A 26,197-nucleotide genomic window follows, 5' to 3' on the forward strand; every position below is an offset into this window, starting at 1 on the left:
TTGGGAAGACTCACAAAGGCATTTCAGCCTTTCCCTGGCCACAAGTCTGGCTTCCATGGTTTCGAACCTGAGACCTCCAATTTTTAGTTTCAAGGAAGCCTCACAATCTGCTCTTTACCATTGAGTCATTAGCTCGTGGTTCACATTTTGCTATTTTATAGGGCCGTCTTTGTAATAAATTTCAACGATATTAACCATCTATATTTCAATTCATATTGTAAAAAACTAGATAAACCCAAAACTATTAAGACATTCATTTGTAGTAAAAAAAAAATGGATGAATACGGTTTTACATAGAAATACTAAATTTAATCCAATCGTCATATGACTTCGGATTTGGATGATTTTTGGAAGAGATGATATTTGAGGGAAGATTAAAAGATAGACAGTTGAATATTTAAAATACAATTATGGAGTGGACCTCACAAAACGTGTGTAAAAAATATGTGTTTTCCACCCTCTCCATTGTATGGATAATATTGTTTCTTAAAAAAAAAAAAGAAAAAAAGTGTTTTCAAATCCTAACCCCTATAGAGTTATATAATTATTCTTTTGAAAATTAATAATGAAAGAAATGAAATGAGTACATGTGACATCCCACATCGCCCAAGGGAGTGATCCTTATATGTATATTCTCATCCCTACCTAGTATGAGGCCTTTTGGGAGCTCACTGACTTCGAGTTCCGTCGGAACTCCGAAGTTAAGCGAGAAGGGGGTTAGGGTAATCCCATGATGGGTGACCCAATGAGAAGTTGCTCGTGAGTTCTCAAAAACAAAACCGTGAGGGAATGGTAAGCCCAAAGCGGACAATATCGTGCTACGCTGGTGAAGCGGGTCCGGGAAGTGATCCGCCTTGGCCGGGATGTGACAATTTGGTATCAGAGCCTAACCTTGGGTGTGGTGTGCCGACGAGGACGTCGGACCCCTAAGGGGGGTGGATTGTGACATCCCACATTGCCCAAGGGAGTGATGGACAATATCGTGCTACGGTGGTGGAGCGGGTCCGGGAAGTGATCCGCCCTGGCCGGGATGTGACAATTTGGTATCAGAGCCTAACCTTGGCTGTGGTGTGCCGACGAGGACATCGGGCCCCTAAGGGGGGTGGATTGTGACATCCCACATCGCCCAAGGGAATGATCCTTATATGTATATTCCCATCCCTACCTAGCATGAGGCTTTTTGGGAGCTCACTGGCTTCGAGTTCCGTCGGAACTCCGAAGTTAAGCGAGAAGGGGGCTAGAGCAATCTCATGATGGGTGACCCATTGGGAAGTTGCTCGTGAGTTTCCAAAAACAAAACCGTGAGGGAATGGTAAGCCCAAAGAGGACAATATCGTGCTACGATGATGGAGCGGGTCCGAGAAGTGATCCCGCCCGGGCCGGGATGTGACAGTGCATTCTACTTTCCTAATTCTAGTCCGTATAAAGGCAAATCCACGGTCCATAAAAGGGCAAATATTTTATAAAATAAAAAAATAAAATAGGTAAAGTCAATATTTCAATTTTCTCATACAGACACATTACTGCAGCGCCCATACCAGTTACATTACATCACTTTTATACAACAATTGAATGGTGAAACCAAGAGACCTTCATGATTTTATTCCAGTCTATATAAAATGGTAAGTGATTTTTACAATTTCTTTTTCTCCCATGCACATCTCTCTTTGTTTTTTGGTCAAATATTCAAATATCTGAAAGGAAGTTAAGGGACCGAAACAAAGAGATGAGTGCAAGCAGAGAAGCGGGGAATGTGAAAATCACTATACCATGCATACATGATTCCCTTTATAAGAGCACACTGATCAAACCATATACAAGGCCTTACTTACCATGCTGCAAACATCATAATCTAGCTGTTCTCTGTTCTATGGTGATGGCCTGGAGAAGTTCTAGATCTTGAAGGGGGTGGGAGAGGAGGGATGCTTTGTTCATGCCTGAAAAAATTATCAGGATCCACTTCGGTCTTTATCTCAATCAACCTCTTGAAGTTGTCCATGAAATACCTTTTCCCCCAATCACTTGCCTCAATGAAGCTTACGTTGCTTTTCTTGTTAACCCCCAAATCAAGATCCTTATAATTCACGTATGCCTGCCTTGGAAACATTGTGACATAAGGGGTCATGTAATTGTAAAGCTTTCTGATCCAGTCCATATGTTTGTTTTGATCTTCTTTCCCATCCTGCCATGTGGTCAGGTACTGGACTTTGAAGATAACTTTTCTGTGGGGGAAGGGGATTGCACTCTCTGAAATCCTGCTCACCATTCCCCCATATGGGGTCAAAATTACTAGAGGAGACTCTTCCTGCATCAGCCTCTTCCAAAACCCTTCAAGCCCACTTTCAGGAATTGGGTATTTGACAAAGTCTGATTTGGCTTTGAAGTAGTTCTTGAATGTGGATTTTCCTTGAAGCAAAACCTGTTAGGAATTTAAAGGCACCAACAAACTTTTAGTCCGAAGATCACACCAAACGAGTAAAATGAACACCAAAATCAATTTAGAAACAAGCAAGCACCAAGAACACAAGATATATTGAGGTTCACACAAAAAAATTATGTTAAGTCGCCAAGCATTAAAGTAAATTCACTAAGGGCATATTGGGTTTTGCCTATGTAATGACTAAAAATGTTTTTTTCTTCTAACAACTAAAATCATTTTCTACTGCATTTGACAAAAAAACCGGACTACGTCCTCCAACATTAAATTGGTTTCACTAAAGACCTATTTAGGACTGCTGAAAGTACTTTTATAATAACAAAAGTATTTCTACTAAATAAGGCATTTGGGTTGTGGAACTACTTTTTGGAGAAGCACTTACTAGCTAGGCGTTTCATTAAGCACTTTTAAGTGTTTTTCTAAGAACTACTTGGAGTTTAAATAAAAAATTTGACATGTATCGTAAAATCACTTATAACAAAAATAGAAGTGTTTCGCATGTGATTCCCATACTAGCCTTGAACAAATATACAAGATGATTATTACCTCAGGTGGGGTCGAACTTGGGTACCCTGCTATGTACATCACAGATTTGAGCCAGCTTGTTTCTGTGCAATCTTTTTTGGTCAATCCCAACTCAGGGAATCTGGTTTGAACAACATCAAGCAATCTATCAGCACCTCCAAGAAATTGGGCTTGGTAAAGAGTTATGACAGTTTTATTGCCAGTTTTGCTGTCTTTCGACACTTGTATGACGACTCTAATGAAGAGATCTTCATCCAGCTTAGTGGGAGCTACTTGTTGCCATTTATGTAGGACTTTAGTGGCACCTGTTTCCAAGGTTTTAGGAACAGTAAAAACTGTCACGGTTGCCGGAACAGGAACCAGCTTTATCTTCCACCAAAGGATGATTCCAAAGCTTCCTCCTCCACCTCCTCTGATTGCCCAAAAAAGGTCTTCTCCCATTGCTGCTCTATCAAGAACTCTACCACTCACATCAACGATTCTCGCATCAATGACATTGTCAGCTCCAAGGCCATATTTCCTCATCATGGAGCCATATGCACCTCCAGTTATATGCCCGCCAACACCTAGACTCGTGCAAAGCCCGGCAGGGAAGCCGTGTGTTTTGCTCTTCTGTGCAATTCTGTAGTAAACTTCACCAATGGTGGCCCCAGCTTGAGCCCATGCGCTGTTGTCTTCGACATCAACGATGACTGATCGAAGCTTGGCGAGGTCTACAATGATGAAAGGCGATTCGATTTGGGAGACATAAGAGAGGGCCTCATAATCATGGCCTCCACTTCTGACTCTGAGGTGGATTCCAAGCTGCTTTGAGCAAATGACAGCAGCTTGGACGTGGGTATCATGCAATGGTGTGAAGATAAACTCAGGCTTTGGCGCTGAAGGGACCAAGTACCTAAGATTTTGTGCAGAAGATTGTAGGAATGGAAGGAATGTAGAATTTTTTGGGGTGATCAAGGCTGTGGTGAATGGGATTGAAATGTCAGAATTTTCGGAGAGGCATTGGCTGAATTCTTGTAATGAAGGTAGAGAATGTACCCATGAAGTTGAAATCAGGAGAAGAAACAGTGAGAAAATTGAAGTGTTTGGAATTGAATGCTTCATGCTTAATTGCATTGTTTAAGGTATTGGCTTAGTGTGGTGTTGAGGAAGTGGATAATGGTGTGTGTTGCTTTATAGATGCATGAAGTCTCTCATTGACACCACAACGTCTTCTTGAGCTAATGCAAACGTCATGTGGTGTTGGGAGGGAAAAATTATTACGTACGATTGTTGTGGAATAGCTAATTTGGGATAATTCTTTTCTGTTTTCTTATAAACAAAGTGTGGCTGTCATACGTTATCACATTTATTATTATTTTATATTTGAGATTTTAATAAATAAATGCATATATGAGAATTGTTAAGACCATGTGTGGCTCAGTCATGGTGAAAATTTCTAACGGCGTACGTTGGGATCATTTAATTTAATTTTGGCGTTTAAAGTTTAAAGTTTATATTTAAATTGTATGTTTGTGTAAAAAAAACTTTGAAAATTTTATTCGAATCCATTTTTTTATAAGGAAAAATAATGAAAATGACTTGAAAACTTTGAGTTTTAACGATAATGACAAAATAAATGGTAAAGTGAATAGTATCAAGATTGACTTTTTAGTGTAAAAATGTGATTTTTTGTTAAAGTGAACAGTACCGTGGGCTTTTCGTTAAAACTCTCTTTTTTATATCTCGTATGGGGTTGTATTATTCTTCAAGTATGTGGACAGTGTGGAGTGCGGACCAATTCAGCAATCAACATCTTTGATCTGCCATTTCTATTCGTTCATGTTCCTTTAATGTCTTGAGTATCCAGAAATAGTTTTATCATGTTCTTGCTTTAAATTCAAGTTCCCGTGTATATTGTAAATGGTTCTTCGTCTCATTTAAGCAAAACAAAAAAGAACTTGGGTGAAATCAGGAAATTTATTTTTCTAGGCAATAGGAACGTGCAATATACTTTATACCATTAGAATTATTTTTCTTGAATTTCCTAGATAAAGTACTTGAGCCTCGTTTTCGGACTAAAATAATCCTTATTTAAAATAGGTTGTGGACTTGAATGGTAGACCATACTTCAATCATATTTTCTATATTTAATTTTGTACTCTAAACTTTTTTTTTATAGATCTAGATAGTTAAAATTTTGAAGTGCTCATAACAATTCAAAAATAAAAAAAAAATCAAATATATAAGATAATTATCTTGATTAGGGGTGGGTATGGGATGAGTTGGTTTGATTAGACTTCAACCCATTGCCCTACTCTATAGGCTCGAGTTGACATTATTGAAATCATTTCCACTAGAGAAAATTGGCGACCAATCTAACATTCATTCCAAGAATAAGTGACACCCAAAATGTCACAAATTGGTTCAAGTATAGAATTCAAGCCGGGAATGTGAGAGGAAAGCATGATCACAGAAAGAGCTAATAGGTGATGAGTGAAAATTTCGTCGGGTGGACTATAGGTGACACTCCATATGATAAAAGAAAATGGTCCTATTTGTTTTGCTTTCAGTGTATATTTGACGAAGGCTATTCTTCACAGAATCCATGTTTTTTTGTAGTGAAACCATTCTAAGGCGGGTTGGGTTGTGAGAGTTCTACGGCTGTGGTTATTTACTTTCTTTCTTATTTCTAAAGTGAGTATGAGTGACGAATAATCTAAAATACATATCATATTAAATCATATAAATTTGATGTTGTAGAATTACTACTTGTTCTTAATATTTAAATCTTATTATTGAAATAAAGTATAAATAAACAAGTGTCTTTAATAACTATTAAATTTTTTTGTATATTTATATGTAATATATATGTATTTAAAAAAAAAATGTTGATATTCAAGTGGATCAATTTCTATCGGGTCAATAATACTTTAGCCTAACTTAATTCACCTCCTAAACGAGTGGTCGGTTTTTTACTCGAAATTAAAATTTTCATGTTTACAACCCAACTAACCCAACAAATTTCGCTTGACTTGGTCGATAAACCAACTAAAGTGTCCACCCCTAATCTTGACAACCCAGATATGATATACTCGAGCCACGATACTCAGTTGACTCAATTGCAAGCCTCTTCCTCAGTCATAAAGCTTTTAATCATTGTCTATTATATAATACTAGTTAAGTAATTCTTTAGATTTAAAACATGATTGTCAAACAAAAGATAGAAGTAAAAGCAAAGCATCAATGCTGACAATAGCATAACATCAATGCCCACAAGTAACTATCGTGGCCCTCAATTCAGCTGCGATTGCGCTTATGTCATCGTCTCTTACATTTTGATATTTCGATCCTTACATTTTGACATGGTCCAACAAAATTATCGTAACGGAAATGGAGATGAGAAAAGGTAATGATTTTCACACTTTGTTTTCTCTTTTTTGCACTCATGCTTTTATTTAGGTTCAGTTGATTCTCCTTTAATTTTATTCAAATAAAATAAATAAAAAAGTAAAAATGTTTAGGAAGAGAAAAAAGGAGTATCAATTTTAGTTTCAATGTTTTAAAGAGGTGAATGTAAGCTAGTCCTTATTAATTTGAGATGTTTTGTAAATTACGATTTAAGTAAATGAACTATTGACCTAACCTAAACATAAACAATTTCTTCATGCACCCTGTTTACCTATAATTTTAAACAATTTAATGAGAGAAAATATACTAGAATTTGATTAGGCCATGTCAAAACAAAAGATTAATGAAAATGATAACATACCCTTTTTTTATTCTTCACACATTCATGTTTAATCTTATCCATTAATTTCAATTTTTTTTTCATCTGATGATTAAAAATACAAAACCATGTATCAAAGATCAAAAAAGGCGTTTACCATTTCTCAATATTAATGAGAAAAAAGTCCCTTGATGATTCCCTAATAGTGTTCATTTATTTATTTAATGTGGAAAAAGTACCTTGAACTTTGGGAAAGAAAGACTTTAGCCTAAAAAGAGGGAGTGTGTGTTTTATATATACATTAGATTAATGGTGGCATATATCAAAATGCATGTGACAATTTCGCTAATGCGTTTTCACGATGCAGAGATGTCATAGTGGTAAGCGTCAACCTTAGTAAATATTATACTTGCACGGAATAAATGTATAGCTTCTTTATCTACCCCCTTAATTCCTTTTTCCGGCTGTGCTTCTTGGATTGTATTGAACCTTAGCTATGACTTGAAGCAAGAGGCAGCACTTTGCTTTTACTATTAAAGTTGCTTCTTTGATTAAGTTAAGCTTCTTCGTTATATAGTTTGTGGTTGGTAAGCCACCTAATACATATCAAGGCATATCTTTCTTTCATATTATTGTTCTTATATGCGTTGAGCTCACTTGTAAATAATCTTTAATTAACTCTTTTTTTTTTTTTTTTTTTTTTGTACCGTCGAAATTTTCTAGAAAAAATGATCATTTTCAATTGGAGAAATTAGGTTCTCATCATTCCTTTTGCTACTTCATTGATTAAAATCCTATTTCTTTTCAATTTTTGATCAAGGTCCTTGGGTATTATAAACATCATTAATTATTTTCAATAATAAAATATTTTTTCTTTCTAAATATATTCATTTAATGTTAAAAATGTTACAATTAGTATATTTATATTTATGACTATATTTTTTATCATATATGTGACAACCCGTTCCAAATTTTACGTTTTTATTTTATTTTAAAAGCGTGAATTTACGAAAATGCACTAAAGGTAAAGATTTTGACTTACGTTGACCATCGTCTAGAGAGACGTATGACTTATTCTTTTAACATATTCTCGCAGTACTCGTTGGTGTGAATACATAGGCGAAAACCGTTTGCGAGTCCGAATTATAACGGTATAGTTATGGACGTTTGAAAATGGTTATTTAAAGTTTAGTTATAAATTATTTGAATTCTCACATTGTGGGAAAGTGACCAATCAGATATTTGTGTGTTATGGACGTTTGAAAATGGTTATTTAAAGTTTAGTTATAAATTATTTGAATTCTCACATTGTGGGAAAGTGACCAATCAGATTTTAGGCACAAATAAGAATGACCAATCAAGTATAAGGTCAAGGAACCAATTAGAATTAGAGGGAGAGGGTGAGACCCAATCAAAAAAAAAAAAAAAAAAAAAAAAAAAAAAAAAAAAAAAAAAGGGAAAGCTTCCCGTGCACTAGTGCCCAACCTTGTGTGACCACCCATTTTCCAAGGCCGATTCCGGCCAAATCCGATGGAGTTTTTCGACACCACCACCACCAACTTGAAGCTCTCATTCTCCTCTACAAAACTCACCCAAGAACCACCTTGATTAACCATGGTATATGGCGGTTGGAGGCCATGAAAGTCGACAAAAATCAACAGTGCTCCGGCCACTCTTTTCAAATTTTCGGCAAATCGGCAAAGCGATGGCCGATGCCACCACTTGGGCTTTATAGCCCATCATCCCAGGAGCAAAACCCAACCAACCTTGACCCCGTTGGACCACTGTAGAAGAAGAATCGACATCAGGAAGTTTTAGGCACCCGCTGGCTTTGTGGGCAAAATTGACCATCTTCCGTCCACTTTTGGACTTCGTGGCAGGTATGAAAGTTGCTCCACTCATTGAGATCTTCACTGTGAAGTTTGAGAATTTTTGGAAATAGTTGGATTTTCCGGCGAGTCGGGGTGGCCGACCGCCACCCACGGTGGCGCGTGGCCAGTGGGCCGCCAATGCTATTTTTAGACTATGTCGAATGTTTTGAATTCAGTTTTGATATTTGAATGACATAGGGTGATCGTTGGAACCTAAATTCGTTACGATACGTTACTTGATAAAAATGTGAATCGACGATCCGACCGTTGATTGTCACCAAAATTGGATACATTATAATACGTAATATTTAAAGATTATAGGAATTTATGGATCGGGAATCCGACGTACGAATCTTCCCGAATTGGATTTGTAAGTTAGTAAAATAAATGTTCACGACCACTTGTTTTGGGCAATTGGTGGAGATCCGACCGTTGGATCGTAATGAAATTTTAATATGTTATTCTAGAAGCATATTGTGGATCTTTGGGAGTTGTGGATTGGAAATCTGATATGTGGATCTTCTGGGTCGAGTTATACAATGTGTAGACCCTACCATTGATCTTTGATCGACGGTTGACTTGTGGTCAATGGGTCTCGAACTATTTTAAAATGCCCTTGAGGATGTGTTTTACCTGAATTACGTATTCTATTGATAAGAGTTCTGATATGTGATTCGATAATTGGTCACATGCGTCAATCATTCGGGATGCCTCGATGCGTGCGCTAGGAATCATAGCGTGGACTCCAGGTGAGTGGATCTTTTCCTTTTATCGTACATATTATTGATAGTTCCATCGACACTTTTAAATTGATTAGGTATATTACCTTCATATAATTATTGTGAATGCTTGAAGTACTAATATGAACTACGAATGGTTTGATCTCTGTTTAGGGTACGTAGGCAGTCTAACGAGACGTTAGATACAGCCATAATATATTTGAGACAAAAGCCTTATTTAGGAAATTGAGTAATGCGAAGGAAATTGGTAAAGGAAAGTTTTAGTTTTGTGAATTAGTTAATTAAATTAGTGTTAATTGGATTTGTCACGGATAATTATCCCTGAAAATAAGTAGTTACGGAGTAAGGCGTTATTGATTGTACATTTTACACCGTATTGTATATAATTGAAAATGCTACGACATGGTTGAGTATTAGATTGCATCATGGTATATCCATATGTATATTACTTGCACATAATTATTGAGAATGCTTTCAAGTGCAAAGGTGAACGCAGGACACCCATGTAAGTTCAAGTGAGTTTATGGTATTAGTTGAATTGATAGAGTTATAGCATGACTACATTTATGTGTTAGGCAACTTCGATACTGTCATACTGGTTGCCATGAGTTGTACATGTTATATTGAGATGCATTGAGAGCTCATAAACTTGCACCCCGGTGTTAGTGCTCCCGCCCGTGGCCAGGGCACAGTCCTTCACGTGATGTTCACCTCTCACACCTTACGCTCACCTTGGACTCAAGGTAAGTGCACAGGCTTGTCGTACATACCACTATAGGTGGTTCCGACTCGTAGGTGACCGATGATTATTCGCCCAGTCTTTACGTGATCCTAGCACTTGAGCGTACTTATTTACACCCAGTCCTGTCGTACAGACCACTAGAGGTGGTTCTGACTCGTGTGCAAGGATGTTTGATGAGCTATAGATTAAGTCGTACAGGTCACTATAGGTGACTCCCGACTTGTATGCTAGTATTGATTAATGAGATATGAATACCTGCACCCTGGTGTTAGTGTTCCCGCCCGTTGCCAGGGCACAGTCCTTCACGTGATGTCACCTCCCGCACCTTACGCTCACCTTGGACTTAAGGTGGGTGCATAGGCCTGTCGTACAGACCACTATAGGTGGTTCCGACTCATAGGTGACCCGCGATTATTCGCACAGTCTTCACGTGATCGTAGCACTTGAGCGTACTTATTTACACCCAGTCCTGTCGTACAGACCACTATAGGTAGTTCCGACTCGTGTGCAGGGATGATTGATGAGATATGGATAAGTCGTACAGGTCACTAGAGGTGACTCCCGACTTATATGCTAGCATTGAATGATGAGATATGAGTACAGTCGTATGGGTCACGTTAGGTGATTCCAGCTGATGTATCATTTTATATTGATTAAGTTCATTTGGCCTACTTGTTAATGCATTGTAGAGTCTATGAACATGGCATACCCGTGGTTTTGACCATTTTTGAGCATGCGTGGATATATATATATATATATATGTGTGTGTGTGTGTGTGTGTGTGTGTGTGTGTGTGTGTGTGTGTGTGTAGTATTGTCCTGTAGAAAACGATAAGGGAATTACAGTGAGGGGTTATTACTGTTAGAAATGTAATAATTTTGGGAAGCTTGGTTTTACTGCTTACTCACACTTTCTGTTTTGTACCCCTTTAGGTTTTAACTGCTGAGTTCGTATCGATAAGGATATATGGCTAATCTTAGTATTGGTGGCTACTTTTAAGGGTATGATTCTTACCCACACTACTGTACTTTATTTATGCTCTGACATCGCATGTGAAATGGGTTCGCTCCCACTCGTAGCGCACTCTGGTATTTAGACACTTTTATGTTCAAATTTATTCACATTTTATACACTATCACACTTTATGGCTTCGTCACCTTCCAGGTGTCGGCCAACACAGCTCGATTTGGGGTCTTAGTAGACATTTCGGGTCGGGGTGTGTCAATATATTTTTAGTTTTAGTTTGTACCCATTTTTAATTTGTAATTCTTTTTTAACTTGTACCAATTTTCTTTTAAGTTTTAATTTGTACCCATATATTAATATCTTTTTGTGCCCATATTTTTTAAAGTTTATTTGTATTTGTACCCATATATATTTTTTTATTTGTACTTTTTATTTTGCTAAATGTACCCATGCTAATTATATGTACCCATTTATGTAAAATTTTTTAATCTTAAAATGTACTCATTCTTAAATATACCAATTTGTTATATGTAAAATGTACCCTTTTTTTTATATATATAAAATCTATTCAATTTTTTTCTAATCCATTTTTAAACTTATATGGGTACATTCTTTTTTCTTTGATTTTAAAATGTATCCATGTCAAGTTTAATCGAATAAATTTACTAATGTTATTAAGCCAAATATCTTTTTGTTTTTTTTTTTTTTGTGATTTTGAAGAATGCACCCATGTTTTGATACAATAAATTTTTTGGTTAATTTTGATGAATGTACCCATGTTTATACACACACACACACACACACACACAATAGTATATTTATATTTTAATATTTTTAATCCCACAAATTATGGTTTTTTATTTATTTAAAATCTCATTTATATAAACAACAAAAATTTCTACTTTTTAATTAAAAAAATATAGTAACGTACATAGAAATAAATTATCACATTAATTTCAGGAACCTCGATCAAAAATTAAAAACCAACAAGGTTTCAATCAAAGAATATTCATAACTAAGGACCACATCTAAAGTCTCCCTTTTCAATTACTCTTTACTATGGAAATGATACAACATTAGTAAGAAGTTGTACAGAGCCTTGCATACTCATATCTCATTTTCGGTAATATGCTGTGTGTTTATATATTAAACCAAGAGGAAATGTTGACAAGTAAAGTCATTGCCGACATTTTTTTCCAAAAATGTTATCTTAGAGCACTTTCAAAAGAGATGTCAAATTATCCAAATCAGCAATAACGATGACAAAAGACAGTATTAATGCTTTCCAACTGAGAAACCAAATCTGATGTGGCATGACATGGATTGACATCTCTCTCCCTTGCTGCCAAATTTGACAACACCCTTAGATTTTTTTTAATTAATTATTAAATGCTTTTTATTAATTTTATATTGGTTTAAAGCATTATCCTTTTGTTTCTTTTCATTCCCAATGCAAAGAAAAAACATATGAAATATTATTTTATGTTTAAAATTTGACATATCGGTTGGAGAGCAAAAATTTTAAAAATGTCAAAGTGCCACGTAAATCTTCAAATTTAAATTTTAGATTTAAAATTTGACATCTACTTTGATGATGGCCTTAAAGTCATAATAGCTTTAGACTTTACAAGTCGAGTAAACCAAAAAGAGAGTTAAATTCAACAAACTCTCCAGATGATGAATCTAGTCTTAAAAGGAGACCAAAAGTTACTTGTACTTAGGACCGACCAAAAACTTGAGGCTGCCCGAGATGTTATTCCGAACTCTACAATTTAAGGGGCTCAACCACAAGTGAAAAAGATGAATGATTATTTGTGCACGTTAAAATCATTATTCTCATATAATAACTTTTATGAATACTTAATACTATGTGAGCATGTCATGTGTTATGCTATAGTCATATCCAATAATTAGTTCTAAACAGTGAGAGCATTTTTTTATTTTTTATTTTCCCCTCATCTGCAGTAAAATCATGCCGCTCAATATGCAAGGTCATTCAACTTTTAGGGTTTTGGATGTCAAACGATGAATCGACACCATAAACTATTAATAAGTTGATTCCAGAGACACCGGAGGGTCCAAGGAAGCTACTCAATATGCAAATGTCAAAGAAAGCAACTTCAATCACCTACCAAACGCATATGCTTTGTATGCAATTGTACTGAAATATTGATAAATGTCCCCACAGTGAGCATACATGTTCAAATATCTGCCTCCTTAGTTGTGTTCATATACCACTTTCCACCCCTCTAACTGGTCAGTACATTACCAATATTATTACAGATGCACATATTAGAAATAAGGGAGTTTTAACGAAAAGCTTGCAGTACTATTCATTTTAACAAAAAACCACATTTTTACACTAAAAAGTCAAACCTGATACTATTCATTTTACCCTTTATTTTGTTTTTATCGTTAAAATTAAAAGTTTTAAAGCCTTTTTCATTAGTTTTCCTTAAAAATAAGTGTTTTATTCTTTTAACTATGACCACTAGTTTAGTTTCACATGCACAGTGGAATATAATTGGTGGGTTAACTGTTATTGGGAAACATATATAGTTCCACTAGGAATAATGTCAAGGCACGCCATGTTAGAAGGGAATATGGTATTGGTGGTGACTATTTAAGTTGGTCATTAGGTGTATTATGAGTATGGACTATAATTAAAATAGTTTCTAAATTTTCCCTAATTTAGACTAATTTTCGTAAGGAATCAAAGATGATTTTTGAATGAAAAATCTAAAAAGTTAAACGTTTTGTGGAGTGAGCTCATATGTGTAGCTAACATTGTGCTAAGTTATTAACAATACTACACACTCAAGTTTAGAATCAGCAACGATTATGAAAGTCGAAAATTTGGACTCCACACTAATGATCTCATGTACTTGTAAAGGGTTTAAAGAGCCAAAGCATTCTTATAAAGATTAGTTTTTCTTAATAATTAGTTGGCTTAAATGTTAAAATGGTCCATGTGTTTTAGTCATTGGGTCAATTTAGTCTCTGTATTTTCAATTTGGCCAATTTGGTCTTTGTGTTTATCTCTGTTAGCTAATTAAGAACATTTTCATCTAATTTATGTAAAAAAAATTAAAAAAATTAAAAATTATTTATAAAATTATAACTTATTTGATTTAAAATATTTAAAATGAAATAAAATTAAAAATTAAAAGAAAATTTATTTTCCTCCCAACTCTCCAATCTCCTCCCTAACATTACCCCCTCCCTTTTCTATGTCACAATCTTAATCATTTTTTTATATCAGAAGTTTTATTTCTTATATGTGTTATTTTTCATTGATTTCCATTTTTCTATAAAGAGAATGGTAATTATTTCTCATATGAACTTTCTTATGAATTTTTCAAAACACATTGAATGAAATGTCCTTAATTGGTTAACAGAGACAAACACAATGACTAAATTAGTCAAATTGATCAAAATACAGAAACTAAATTGACCGTATGACTATAACACAAGGACAATTTTGACATTTAAGTCTAATTAGTTTGTCCAAGTCCATAAAGAATGTAAAGAAGGAACACACCCACTGTTTAGACATGCAGCTACCAAATGTTTTGTTTTGAGGCGAGATTCGTGGGTTTGCTCGGATCCCAGGAAATGCCATGACAAGGTAATAATATTGATATAATTACTTCTTATCAAAGCACGGTTCGGTGGCCCACTAAACATGGTAGCTTAAATCCTTGTTAGAGTCCATCTTAACAATCAGCAAAATAGTCAGAAACTCGGCATTGAAGCCTTGAAAATGTTCTTGGGGGCAAGAAACTTTCTTGCCAATTTCTATGGCTGACATAATTTCGAAGCGTATTGACCATTTGATTCCAAATTTCGGATAACACCAGAAGCGGAAGATAATTACGCAATCCCAACAAATGACATGTACAACTACCAGAAGAGTGCATTAATTTGGAATCAAGCACCAATTTGCTGATATTTGCTAATGTGTAAATGGATTTCACTAGTAAAAAATAATGAAAAAAATTTAGGGGGACGGCTAGGGGGGTCCCAAAAGTATTAGTCCCCTATCCTTTGGGTTTGGGGGTAGATGATTTGCATCTTGTGACTTTTTATTGAGAATTAATTTTCGTTAATCCTTTAAACAGATGACACTTTTCATTAGTATGATAGAAGGATAAACTAATCCAAAGTTCCCAACTCATCTATTTCTTCCTCGATGGAAACACAGGGATGCTTTGTTTATCCCTGAAGAAGTTACCAGGATCAACTAAGGTTTTTACATGAACAATTCTCCTAAAATTATTCTTAAAATACTTCAAACCCCAAATGCTTGCTTGTCCATAACTTGTATTACAAGCACTGTCCTCTCCAAGTCAAGATCCCTATAATTCAAATAAGCACCTCTTGGGGACTTTAAAACATATGGTGCCATGTACTCATAAGCCTTCTCATCAAGCGAATATGTTTCTCAGTTTCCTTGCCATCATCCCAAGAAACCATATACTACTTGGATTTGGAATATGTTTCCACTTCTATGTGGGAAGGGAGTTTCCGAATCCCAAATCTCACTCACTTTTCCCCCATGAGGTGTTAATATCAACAAAAGCTTCAACTTCAATCAGTTTTTTCTATGAACCTTCCAAGCCAGATTCCAAATTGGTCCACTCACGTAATCTGATTTTGCTTTGAAGAAGCTCTTAGATTGCTGAGTTCTCCTGAGCAAAGCTTCCGACTCGTTTGTTGAGATACCGGCAAAGTATAGGACATATTCAACCCAGCACAGTGCAGTTGCTGCGGTCTAAACTTAACTCCAGAAAGTTGTCTTGCATCATGGAGAGAAGTTTCTAGGCCAGCCCAATTAAAAGGAACCGAATTCAATTATAATAGTTTTTTTCACCATTTGTGCCACTTTATTTCCAATTCCTATGACTGAATGTAGGAAAATGTCTTCATGAAGTGTATCTGCTATGTTTTGCCATTTCGAAAATAGTTTCGTTGCGCCTTGTTCTATGGTCTGTGAAATTTTGAAACCCGTCACAGATGGAGGAACAGGAACCAACCTAAGTTTCCATGCTAGAATGACTCCAAACTTGAGCCTCCCCCTCCTCGAATAGCCCAAAAGAGTTCTTCTCCCTGGATTTTCTATCGAGAATCCTGCCATTAACGTCAACAATCTTAGCATCAATAACATTGTCAGATGCTAGACCATATTTTCGGAATATGTACTCCACCTCCGCTAATATGTCCCCCCACACCGATAGTTGGACATGTCCCTGCTGGAAATCCATGAACTTTACTCTTCTGTGAAATTGTGTAGCACACTCACTGAGAGTAGCACATGACTCAACCCAACCACTCTCATTCTCTATGTCAACATCGATAGACCAAAGATTCAAAAGATCAATGATGATGAAAGGAGCTTCGGACACATAAGATAGGCCCTCGTAGTGAGAGGCAAAACATTGAAGAAACCTTTCTGTAGCTGATGAATTTGAAGAGGGAAAAAGTGAGCTGAGAAGATGAAAAGTATTGGAAGTAGTTTCATGTGTAAGATTACCATATTTATTTTCTCTGTACACATGAAATGCATGAGCTCTGAGCTTACTTGTATATGTACTGTGAACTGAAAGAGCTTTGCAGCCATTGAATGTATAGTTAAGACAAAAGCAATGATTGACATATACGTACGGGAATACGTAGCAAACTACAAACCAGGTTCTATACAAATTAAAGTTTCCTCAGAACTTATTTTAAAATTGCCGAGTGAAATTTATATTAAAGGCATCGTCACAGAAAATAGAAAACTGAAGCTTGCATGTGACTATCTAAGTCATCCATCTGAATCCTATTTTGCTATCTATCTAAAAGAAGGATGCCAAAAGGACGGAATATACACTAAAAAAAATAATAGTCTTTGAACACCAAGAATAAGTCATTAGGAATGGAAGCACCCGACTTTCTGGTGCTGCAATCTGTCATTAACTCTATGAGATTCCGGATCACTGTTTTCGTTTCAAACATTTCTCGAGTAATCTCTCAGTGTTTCAGAAACTGTATAAACTAAACAGAAAGTTTTTAAGAATCAAACAAGAAAATAAAATCTTCAAATTAATTCAAATAACATCACCAGCATTTTGCTATTGAATTTCGACAGTTGCAGCAAATCCGCCTAGTTGTTGTTGACATTTGAGTTTTTCACTCAATGGTAACACAGGAATACTTTGTTCATCCCAGAAGAAGTTATCAGGATCGACCACTGTCTTCACATGAACAAGTCTCATAAAGTTACTCTTGAAATACTTCAGACCCCAAATGCTTGCTTCTTCATAGCCTGTACTGCCATCATCAATGTTCCTCCCCAAGTCAAGATCCCTATAATTCAAATAGGCAGCTCTCGGGGACTTCGAAACGTGCGGTGTCATGTACTTATACAGCCTTCTCATCCAACCAATATGCTTCTCAGTTTCCTTGTCATCATTCCAAAATATCATATACTGGATTTCAAACAAAGTTCCTTTTCTATGTGGGATAGGAGTTTCAGAATCAGAAATCTCACTCATTTTTCCGCCAAAAGGTGTCAGTATCAATACAGATCTCTCTTCTTCAAGTAGTATTTTCCATAAATCCTCCAAGCCGGCTTCTGAAATTGGATCAGTCACATAGTCTGATTTTGCTTTGAAGAATCTATTAGAATCTTCAGTCCTCCGCTGAAGCAGAAGTTCCGATTCGTTTCTTGGGATGCCAGAAAAGTACAGAACAGAATCAATCCAACTCATTTCGGTGAACTTGGTCTGGTCTAAACTTAACTCTGGAAAATTTTCTTGCATCCAAGGGAGAAGTTTCTCAACAGTCTCCAGAAACAAGCACTCAAATAAAACTGTAATAACTTTTCCGCCATTTGTACCATCCTGATTCGCAATTAGAACCAAACGCAAGAAGTACTCTTCAGGAATCGTATCTGCTATAGCTTGCCATTTCGAAAGAAGTTCGGTTGCACCTTCTTCTATGGTCTTCGATTCCCTATAAACAGTTACAGATGTAGGAACAGGTACCAGTCTAAGTTTCCATGCCACAATGACTCCAAAGCTTGAGCCTCCCCCTCCTCGAATAGCCCAAAAGAGTTCTTCTCCCATGGATTTTCGGTTCAGAACATTGCCATTAACGTCGACAATCATAGCGTCAAGGACATTGTCAGCTGCTAGACCAAATTTCCTGAACAATGTACCATGTCCACCTCCACTAATATGCCCCCCAACACCAACTGTGTGACAAATTCCTGCCGGAAAGCCATAGAGTTTACTCTTTTGCGCAATTGCGTAAGACAGCTCTCCGACAGTAGCACCTGCCTCGACCCAAGCACTCTCATTCTCTATGTCAACATCGATAGACCGGAGATTGAAAAGATCAATGATTATGAAAGGAGTTCCGGATACATAAGATACCCCCTCGTAGTCATGGCCACCGCTGCGTGTTTTAATAAGTATGCCCTCTTTCTTGGAGCAGATTACAGCTGCTTGAACATGAGAGTAGTGAAAAGGAGCGATGATAGCTTCTGGCTTCGGAGTTGAAGTGTTCCAGAATCTGAGGTTGTGTATAGAAGAATGCAAGACTGAAGAATAATTAGAGTTGTTTTTTGTGATGATGATTTTGCTGATATCATCACTTGAGTTGAAATGGTACTGTATGTGGGAGGTAAAGCATTGAAGAAAGCTTTCTGTATCTGATGAACTTAGAGTTGTGGACATAACTGAATTGAAAAGTAAGAAAAGTAGTGGGAGTAGTTTCATAGGTAAGAATAAGATCACCATTTTTGCATCCTCTTAGCTCACTTAGATAGTTAGATGTACATTGAAGACACAGTCAAGGTTCAGATTCGATGTGTTTTCTCTAATTTTGATTTTAGTATTAAACAAATAACAAGTGGCCTTTTAAGGATTGAAGCATGTGTAAGAGAATACGTAAGACTGAAAGTCATTTATAATTAAAAAAATGGACGGATTTATAGCCACATGACACTGTGATTAAATATGCATTAATTTAAACATAGCTTTATATTATTAGATCAAGATGTCACAGTAACGATGAATTTGTTTCATGTTAGTCATTCTCGTTCTAAACAATTTTAAGTATTCTAATACTTTAAAGTAGGGGACACAAAAAATTAAATAATCATACCAACCATGTCATCAGGAGACACATGGAGAAGTAAAAATAATTGTATATATAGCACCACTTTCAATTTATATGAGGGAGGTGCTTGCATTATTGTTTGGACAGCTAATCAGCAGCAAATCAATGTTTTGTTTATGACTCTATGAGTCAGCAAGCTCAATCCTCTATCCTCGAAGTCAGGCTGATGCTGGATTCTAAACCCGAAAATATACACCAGCATCAAATAAAATAATTAAGAATATTTGTTTGTAATTGTATATGAAAAAAAAAAAAGAAAAAAAAAGCCCCTCTAACAGAACCTTGTAATCAATGGACTATTATGAACACACAAGCAACCAACTGCAAAGATGGCAATCACCAATCAGCCAAACCACACAATACAACGCCATGCACGAACACAAGTATTTGACGAAGTTGGGTCAATTGTGCCTACGCCGTCGCTGATCGGCATGGAGAGGTTTCACCAGTCACCCTCAAACTTGACCAGTCCCATCAGATATGAATCGACTACGATCCCAATTCCACCACTAAGACCATCGATCGTCACCAACACACTCTCTCTCTCTCTCTCGCCTCTTCCCCTCACTATTCTCTCTGCAACTCGGCTTTTGTACTTCCGAAGTTGACGGATCTGGATCTCAAGACCTTCCGCTCGAAGGAGGCGGCAGTGTCTTGGTTGCCGTTTGATCGGCTGACTCGAAGAACGTGGGTGACGTGAGCATGACATCATATCACCTCAAGTGTACTGGTGGGCGAGAATGACCCGATCGCTCGGTCCGGGGGTGTTGGGCCTACTAAATCGCCCAACTGATTTGGATGGGTTGCTGCTGTTTTTCTTGGGTTTGAAAGATTGAATCACCCAATTGCGAAGGCAATTCGATGCAATGGGGTTGCTCTTATGGGCGGGTCAGGTCTAATCTTTGATCCAACACCAACATAAGAGCTGATTTCACAATGAGAACCTAACCTTTTTTTTACATCTAACTTAAATTTTAAATGTGAAATTTTTTTTTCCTTATTGCATAATTACAATCAAGTACAAATTAAAATTAGCTATAAAACTAAAATTTATCAATAAACTCACACCTTATATTACTATCACACAATGTTTCTCTTATGTTCTATTTTGCCTAAAATCCTAGGATGCTCTCAGATAAAATAAGCTATTTTCGGTTTGTGCAAGTTTTGTTTTTCAATTAATTCTACATTAACTCTGTTTGTAAGATTTGAAGGCATAAACTCACTAGAATCTAGAGAAAGTAAAAGTGGAAGACTAGACGATCATCGGTAAAATGTTTCTTTTTTCTTCACGCGCATGTTCATGTCTCTCTTGGTTCAGCTTGACAGGCAAAGTTTATATGCTTTCGTTGGAGTTGTAATGATATTTTTTGATTATGTTTGAAATTGTAGAATTGGTGATTTTATTGATATATCTTTGTACAACGAATATAAGGATTTATACAAATAGCTGGAAACTATTCTAGGTAAAAGAATCCTAATTGGGGATTATGTTCATAGTGGGAATGTGATAGATTCAGTTTCTGAACCTTTTATATATTGTAATTTGGTCAGTTGTGTTGCTCTTTAATCTCCAAACTTTAAAATCCTAGCTCTATTTCGTAGTAGCAATGGGGGATCAAAACTTCATTCATTTGAACCATTTCAGTACTGGCTTCCCATTTTTGTCTATTATTCTTCTCACTTCCGAAACTTGCCTAGCTCTTGTTCAAAATTTTGTCACGATTAATCCACCATTATGGATTCATATAAATTGGATTGATAAGGGCGTGTTGTTTCTCTTATCTAACTAGTCCGAATTCATTTTTGGCTTCAAAGGATTCAAAACCTAGTCCCCAAGATTGTTTTTGCTTGCCACTTAGTACTATGGTATAGTGATATTTCTCTTTACTTGTAAGTGAGAGGTATTAGGTTTGATTATCGTCAAAGGCGAATTGGAACCACATTATTACTATCCCATTATGAGGCTAAGCCCACCCCCTCCCTCTTAGTGTAGATAATATCGATTATTCAAAAAAAAAAAAATATTGTTTGTGTTTGTTATTGTCCACATGGACAGTTCAACGTTTTAAATTCTGATGTGTTTGATGCTAAGAGTGGTGTGTTCTTGCAAAGCGACGGAGGATTGAAAGAAAATACGATGGATATGTAGGAAGGTAAAAACTTCAGAGGAGAATATGTATGCTTTGAGTTTTATTTTTTATTTTTTGAATGAGTGTAAAGATAATTTTACATATTGGTTGGGTTTGTGAGGGTAATTTAGGTAGTAAATTTAGGTTTAAAGAGATATTGACAGTTTAATTAAAAATAATAAAGGTGTAAAAAGTAAGTTTGGTGTAAAGAGAAATTATGTGGGTTTAAATAAAATTTCATTTCACAATATATAGCCAGAAGGTTTGCCACCTTAAGAGCCAATTTGATAGCTATTACGTTTTTATTGTTGGTTTTCACTTGTACCTTGAAAATAATAACTTGAAATAACTTTTCTTTCTGTTTTTCACTTGTCAATTATTGTGCCCTTTTTAGTACATTTCTTCTTTCTCGCGCTCCCACCATCATTCATACACTCCTCTTCATTCCTAATTTTTTTTCTATGTACTTTCTCTGCATCACTAACTCAAAAAGCGATATTAATAACCAATACGAAATGGTGATTAAATGAGCCCTAATGTTTTGACTGCTTCAACTTTAATGGCGCAAGCTTTAGGAGAAGTACTGTGGTATTCATTGTTTGAGGCACGCTAGCCTTGGCTATCCAGTACCAGCTCTCTCGCTTGTGTACATTGGAAGGAGGAAGATACTATATCCATTTACAATTCTTGGAAGCACAAAAATCCTGACAGTTATCACTCACAAAAAATAAATAAGAATAAAACGTACAAACTTCAGGAGGCAATAGATTAGGAACAAACTATACAATCACAAAACGGGACGATGTAAAGCTAGAACTTATCGGTCATTATTCATTAGTATTATGAAATGAGGAACCAAGCATGTTGTTGACATTCTATTTCTCCCCAGATTGTAACACCGGGATGCTTTGCTCATTCCTGAAGAAGTTCTCAGGATCAACTAAAGTCTTCATATGTACTAGTCTCCTAAAGTTATTCTTAAAATACCTCAAACCCCAAATGCTTGCTTGTGCATAGCTCGTGTTACCGTTTTTGTTCGTCCCCAAGTCAAGATCTCTATAGTTCAAATAGGCAGCTCTCGGGGACTTCGAAACATATGGTGTCATGTACTCGTACAGCCTTTTCATCGAGCCAATATGTTTCTCAGTTTCTTTATCATCACCCCAACTGACCAAATACTGGATTTCAAATAAAGTTCCTTTTCTATGTGGGAAAGGAATTTCTGAATCAGAAACCTCGCTCATTATTCCTCCGAAAGGTGTCAGTATCAACTGGAATATCTCTATCTGAAGAAGTCTTTCCCATAAACCTTCCAAGCCAGCTTCTGAAATTGGTTCAGTAACATAGTCTGATTTCGCTTTGAAGAATCCCTTCGATTGTTGCGTCCGCTGAAGCAAAGTTTCTGATTCGTTTCTTGGGATGCCAGAAATATATAGGACACACTCAATCCAACTCATTTCATTGAATTTGGTCTTGTCTAAACTCAACTCTGGGAAATTTTCTTGCATCCAAGGGAGAAGTTTCTCAACAGACTCGAGAAACACGAAATTGAATATAACTTGAATAGTTTTTCCGTCATTTGTACCAGCTCCGTTTGTGACTTGGAACACCAAACGCACGACGTACTCTTCAGGAATCCTGTCTGCTATAGCTTGCCATTTAAAAATAAGTTTGGTTGCACCTTGTTCAATGGTCCTTGCTTCTGAGTAAACTGTTACGGTTGCAGGAACAGGAACCAACCTAAGCTTCCATGCCAAAATGACTCCAAAGCTTGAGCCTCCACCTCCTCGAATAGCCCAAAAGAGCTCATCTCCCATGGATTTTCTGTCAAGAACTCTTCCATTGACATCGACAATCTTAGCATCAAGGACATTGTCAGCTGCAAGGCCATATTTTCTGAACATGGTACCATGTCCACCTCCACTAATATGTCCCCCTACACCAATGGTTGGACATGTCCCTGCTGGAAATCCATAGACTTTACTCTTTTGTGCAATTGCGTAGTACAACTCTCCCAGAGTAGCACCTGATTCGACCCAAGCACTCTCATTCTCTATTTCAATATCAATGGAACGAAGATTGAAAAGATCAATGATGATGAAAGGAGTTTTGGATACATAAGACAGACCCTCGTAGTCATGCCCCCCGCTTCGGCTTCTTATTTGTATGCCTTCTTTCTCGGAGCATTTTACCGCTGCTTGAACATGAGAGTACTGAAAGGGAGTAACGATAGCTAGTGGTTTTCGTGTTGAATTGTTCAAGAATCGGAGATTCTGTATAGAAGATTGCAAGACTGAGAAGTAAGCAGGAGAGTTTTTGGTGAGAATGATTTTGCTTGATGGGTTAGAATTTATGTTGGAGGAAAAGCATTGAAGAAATCTTTGGGAATTTGAGTTTGAAGTTGTATAACAAAGTAAGTTGAGAAGGATGAAGAGAAGTAGCTGAAGTACTTTTACATTCGAGATCTCCATATTTATTTGCTCTGCATTTATGAATTGGTGTGAGATTTGAGCCCACATATATAGGCATTACGAGTTACTTATTTATTTATTTTTAATAACCTCTTTTTATTTTATTACAACGATTTCGATTTTACTACATCAAGGGGAGGGAGAACAGTACGAACCCAAAACTCTACAAATTGAAAAGGAATGCCTTACCTTAGACAGTCCCCCACTTGCATGTAGTTACTATTAGTTTAATTAAGATTGACAATGAATGTTCAATGATTCTCTAGGTCTTATTTTTGTCAATTTTTAAGAATTGCAAACTCATTTTCATACTATATTTAATGACAAAACTTAAACACGTTTACGCAATAAGGGAAGACTTTTTATAAACCATTATCTTAAACTAGGAGATACAAGTAATTTAATATTTTTTTTCAATGTGAATCAAAATATATATGGATCTGTAGTGATACACTTGCTGGCATGAAGCTGTCATGAATTTGTTTTTGGTGCATTGATATGAGAAATACAGCCAGTAAGTCTTTCTTTATTTCCAAATAGAGTGATAAATTACTATAGGCATCCGTTTCCATGTAAAGCCTTTCATGCTTTTGTTGGAAGCAATTGAATGTTTATGTCACAAAAATTCGTCATTGTGTTATTTGGGATTGCTTTCGTCAGCTAAAAATGATTTTGACTATATTTGGTAGAAAATTTAGTAGTGTTTCTGCGGTAGTTCAAAACACATATGAGTCAGACTAAATCCGGTAACTATATTATTTACTTAGATCTTCGACTTTCATTCTTCATTCAATGATGAACTTTCAATATAAGTAGTATTGATCAGTCGTTGATAAAATTTGAAGAGTAAAATGTTTGGACATGTTATGTCTATACATTTTCGACACAATCAATACAATTTCCATCATTTAACAAATGATGGACACAAACACAAAAAACTTCTGACAAATATCACTCATAAAATGACCATAAAAAAAACAAACATAAGAAGTACACATTTCTAAGAGCATCTGCAAAGGAGATGTCAAAATCCTAAGTGGAATACCACTGTACATATTTCACATCAAAAGTCTCTCCAACCGAAATATATTTCACATCAAAAGTCTCTCCAACCGAAATGTTATTTGCTGATTGGATTTGAAGACTTAGTGATTTGATGTTAAATTTATTTTTAATTCATTTTAATAGTGGGTCCCTTATTTCATTAACATTTCAATCAATAAAAATTTTGTTTCAACATTTTTTAATAATTACAATCAATTAAAACTCTATTTAAATAATAAAATAGCATTTGACAATTCGGTTGGAGAAGTACAAAATTTGATATAAGATTTTAAATTGTCACATCAGCCATTAATTGTAATTTGACTATTATAATAGACCTAGCATTGTTTCGTGTTTTCGTATCGTTTTCGTGTCCTACCCGATATCTTAATGGGTCGTGTCGTGTAACACCCGTTAAAAAAACGGATAAAATGACTCAAGCCGAAATCGACCCGATAATATTAACAGGTAATATGACTTGACCTGTTACCCGTTAATGTTACATCCCACATCGCCCAGGGAAGTGGATCATGTAAGCCTTATATGTATATTCTCATCTCTACCTAGCACGAGGCCTTTTAGGAGCTCACTGGCTTCTGGTTCCATTGGAACTCCGAAGTTAAGCAAGTTCGCGCAAGAGCAATCCTAGGATGGGTGTCCCACTGGAAAGTTCTCGTGTGAGTTCCCAGAAATAAAACCGTGAGGGTGTGGTCGGGGCCCAAAGCGGACAATATCATGTTAATGTGGAGTCGAGCTCGGGATGTGGTGGGGGCCTGGGCGAGGATGTGACAGTTAAGGAAAATATATTTTAAACCAATAAATAATCAAATGAAAGACATACTACTAAATAAGTATATACATGCCATATTGTCACATTCAAAACATAAAAATGCATTTTTCTTTTAAGTATATTTTTGCTTACCTAAATTAATTGCTCTAGCCTTTTTCTTTGCAAGACTTGTATTTGTATTGTCTATATTTTCGCTTCCAAGATCTCGTTATATTCCCATTATAATCTCCACGGACTCCTCATCACTAAGGTTTACTAAATCTGAATCTCTAGCATCCATTGCTTTTGAAACAAAATGGGTATAAATTAATTAATAACTTAATTAATTAAGTAAAGCCTTTAATAGTTTTTTAATTAATGTAGAAGTGTAAAGAATATAGAAAAAAAAAATATAAACGCTCGTAATAACAAGCTTTACAACTTTCATGAAGAGCTTAACTTTGAAATTCGCCACTATAATTATATAAATCATTTATCAAAATTTAACCATTGATTGTTGTTTACATTTACGCTTCATTGTTCTCATCAAATTTTGTTTTTTCAGATTTTCTTTTTTGAAAATATTATCTATTAGAGGATGCAGGAAGATAAACAGTTTGGATCA

The 26,197-nt window shown here is 36.0% G+C and overlaps 3 protein-coding genes and 1 pseudogene across 3 annotated transcripts; all 4 read right to left on the bottom strand.

Annotated features, from left to right (window-relative positions):
• Positions 1-1,455: 1,455 nt before the first annotated feature.
• LOC137726801 (monolignol oxidoreductase AtBBE-like 15) lies at positions 1,456-4,206 on the bottom strand. Its single transcript, XM_068465762.1, has 2 exons — positions 2,984-4,206; positions 1,456-2,419 (listed from the first exon to the last, which is right to left on the bottom strand). Exons 1-2 carry the CDS (start codon positions 4,076-4,078, stop codon positions 1,853-1,855), a joined length of 1,662 nt encoding a protein of 553 aa, XP_068321863.1. The 5' UTR covers positions 4,079-4,206; the 3' UTR covers positions 1,456-1,852.
• An 11,618-nt stretch (positions 4,207-15,824) lies between these two features.
• Positions 15,825-16,610, bottom strand: LOC137724617 (tetrahydroberberine oxidase-like; annotated as a pseudogene).
• Positions 16,611-17,103: 493 nt separating this feature from the next.
• Positions 17,104-18,774, bottom strand: LOC137724619 (tetrahydroberberine oxidase-like). Its single transcript, XM_068463374.1, has one exon. It carries the CDS (start codon positions 18,772-18,774, stop codon positions 17,104-17,106), a length of 1,671 nt encoding a protein of 556 aa, XP_068319475.1.
• A 3,389-nt stretch (positions 18,775-22,163) lies between these two features.
• LOC137724362 (berberine bridge enzyme-like 26) lies at positions 22,164-23,759 on the bottom strand. The gene has a single exon (XM_068463112.1). The coding sequence runs from the start codon at positions 23,757-23,759 to the stop codon at positions 22,164-22,166; it is 1,596 nt and encodes a 531-aa protein (XP_068319213.1).
• Positions 23,760-26,197: the final 2,438 nt, after the last annotated feature.

This window comes from Pyrus communis, chromosome 2, assembly GCF_963583255.1.
Source record: "Pyrus communis chromosome 2, drPyrComm1.1, whole genome shotgun sequence".
Taxonomy (NCBI): Eukaryota; Viridiplantae; Streptophyta; class Magnoliopsida; order Rosales; family Rosaceae; genus Pyrus; species Pyrus communis.

Excerpts from the sequence above, each read along its gene's own strand:
- LOC137726801 (XM_068465762.1), bottom strand. The coding sequence starts at position 4,078 with ATGCAATTAAGCATGAAGCATTCAATTCCAAACACTTCAATTTTCTCA. Across the intron at positions 2,420-2,983 it reads CAAGTTCGACCCCACCTGAG|GTTTTGCTTCAAGGAAAATC; the intron begins GTAATAATCATC and ends AATTCCTAACAG.
- LOC137724619 (XM_068463374.1), bottom strand. The coding sequence starts at position 18,774 with ATGGTGATCTTATTCTTACCTATGAAACTACTCCCACTACTTTTCTTA.
- LOC137724362 (XM_068463112.1), bottom strand. The coding sequence starts at position 23,759 with ATGGAGATCTCGAATGTAAAAGTACTTCAGCTACTTCTCTTCATCCTT.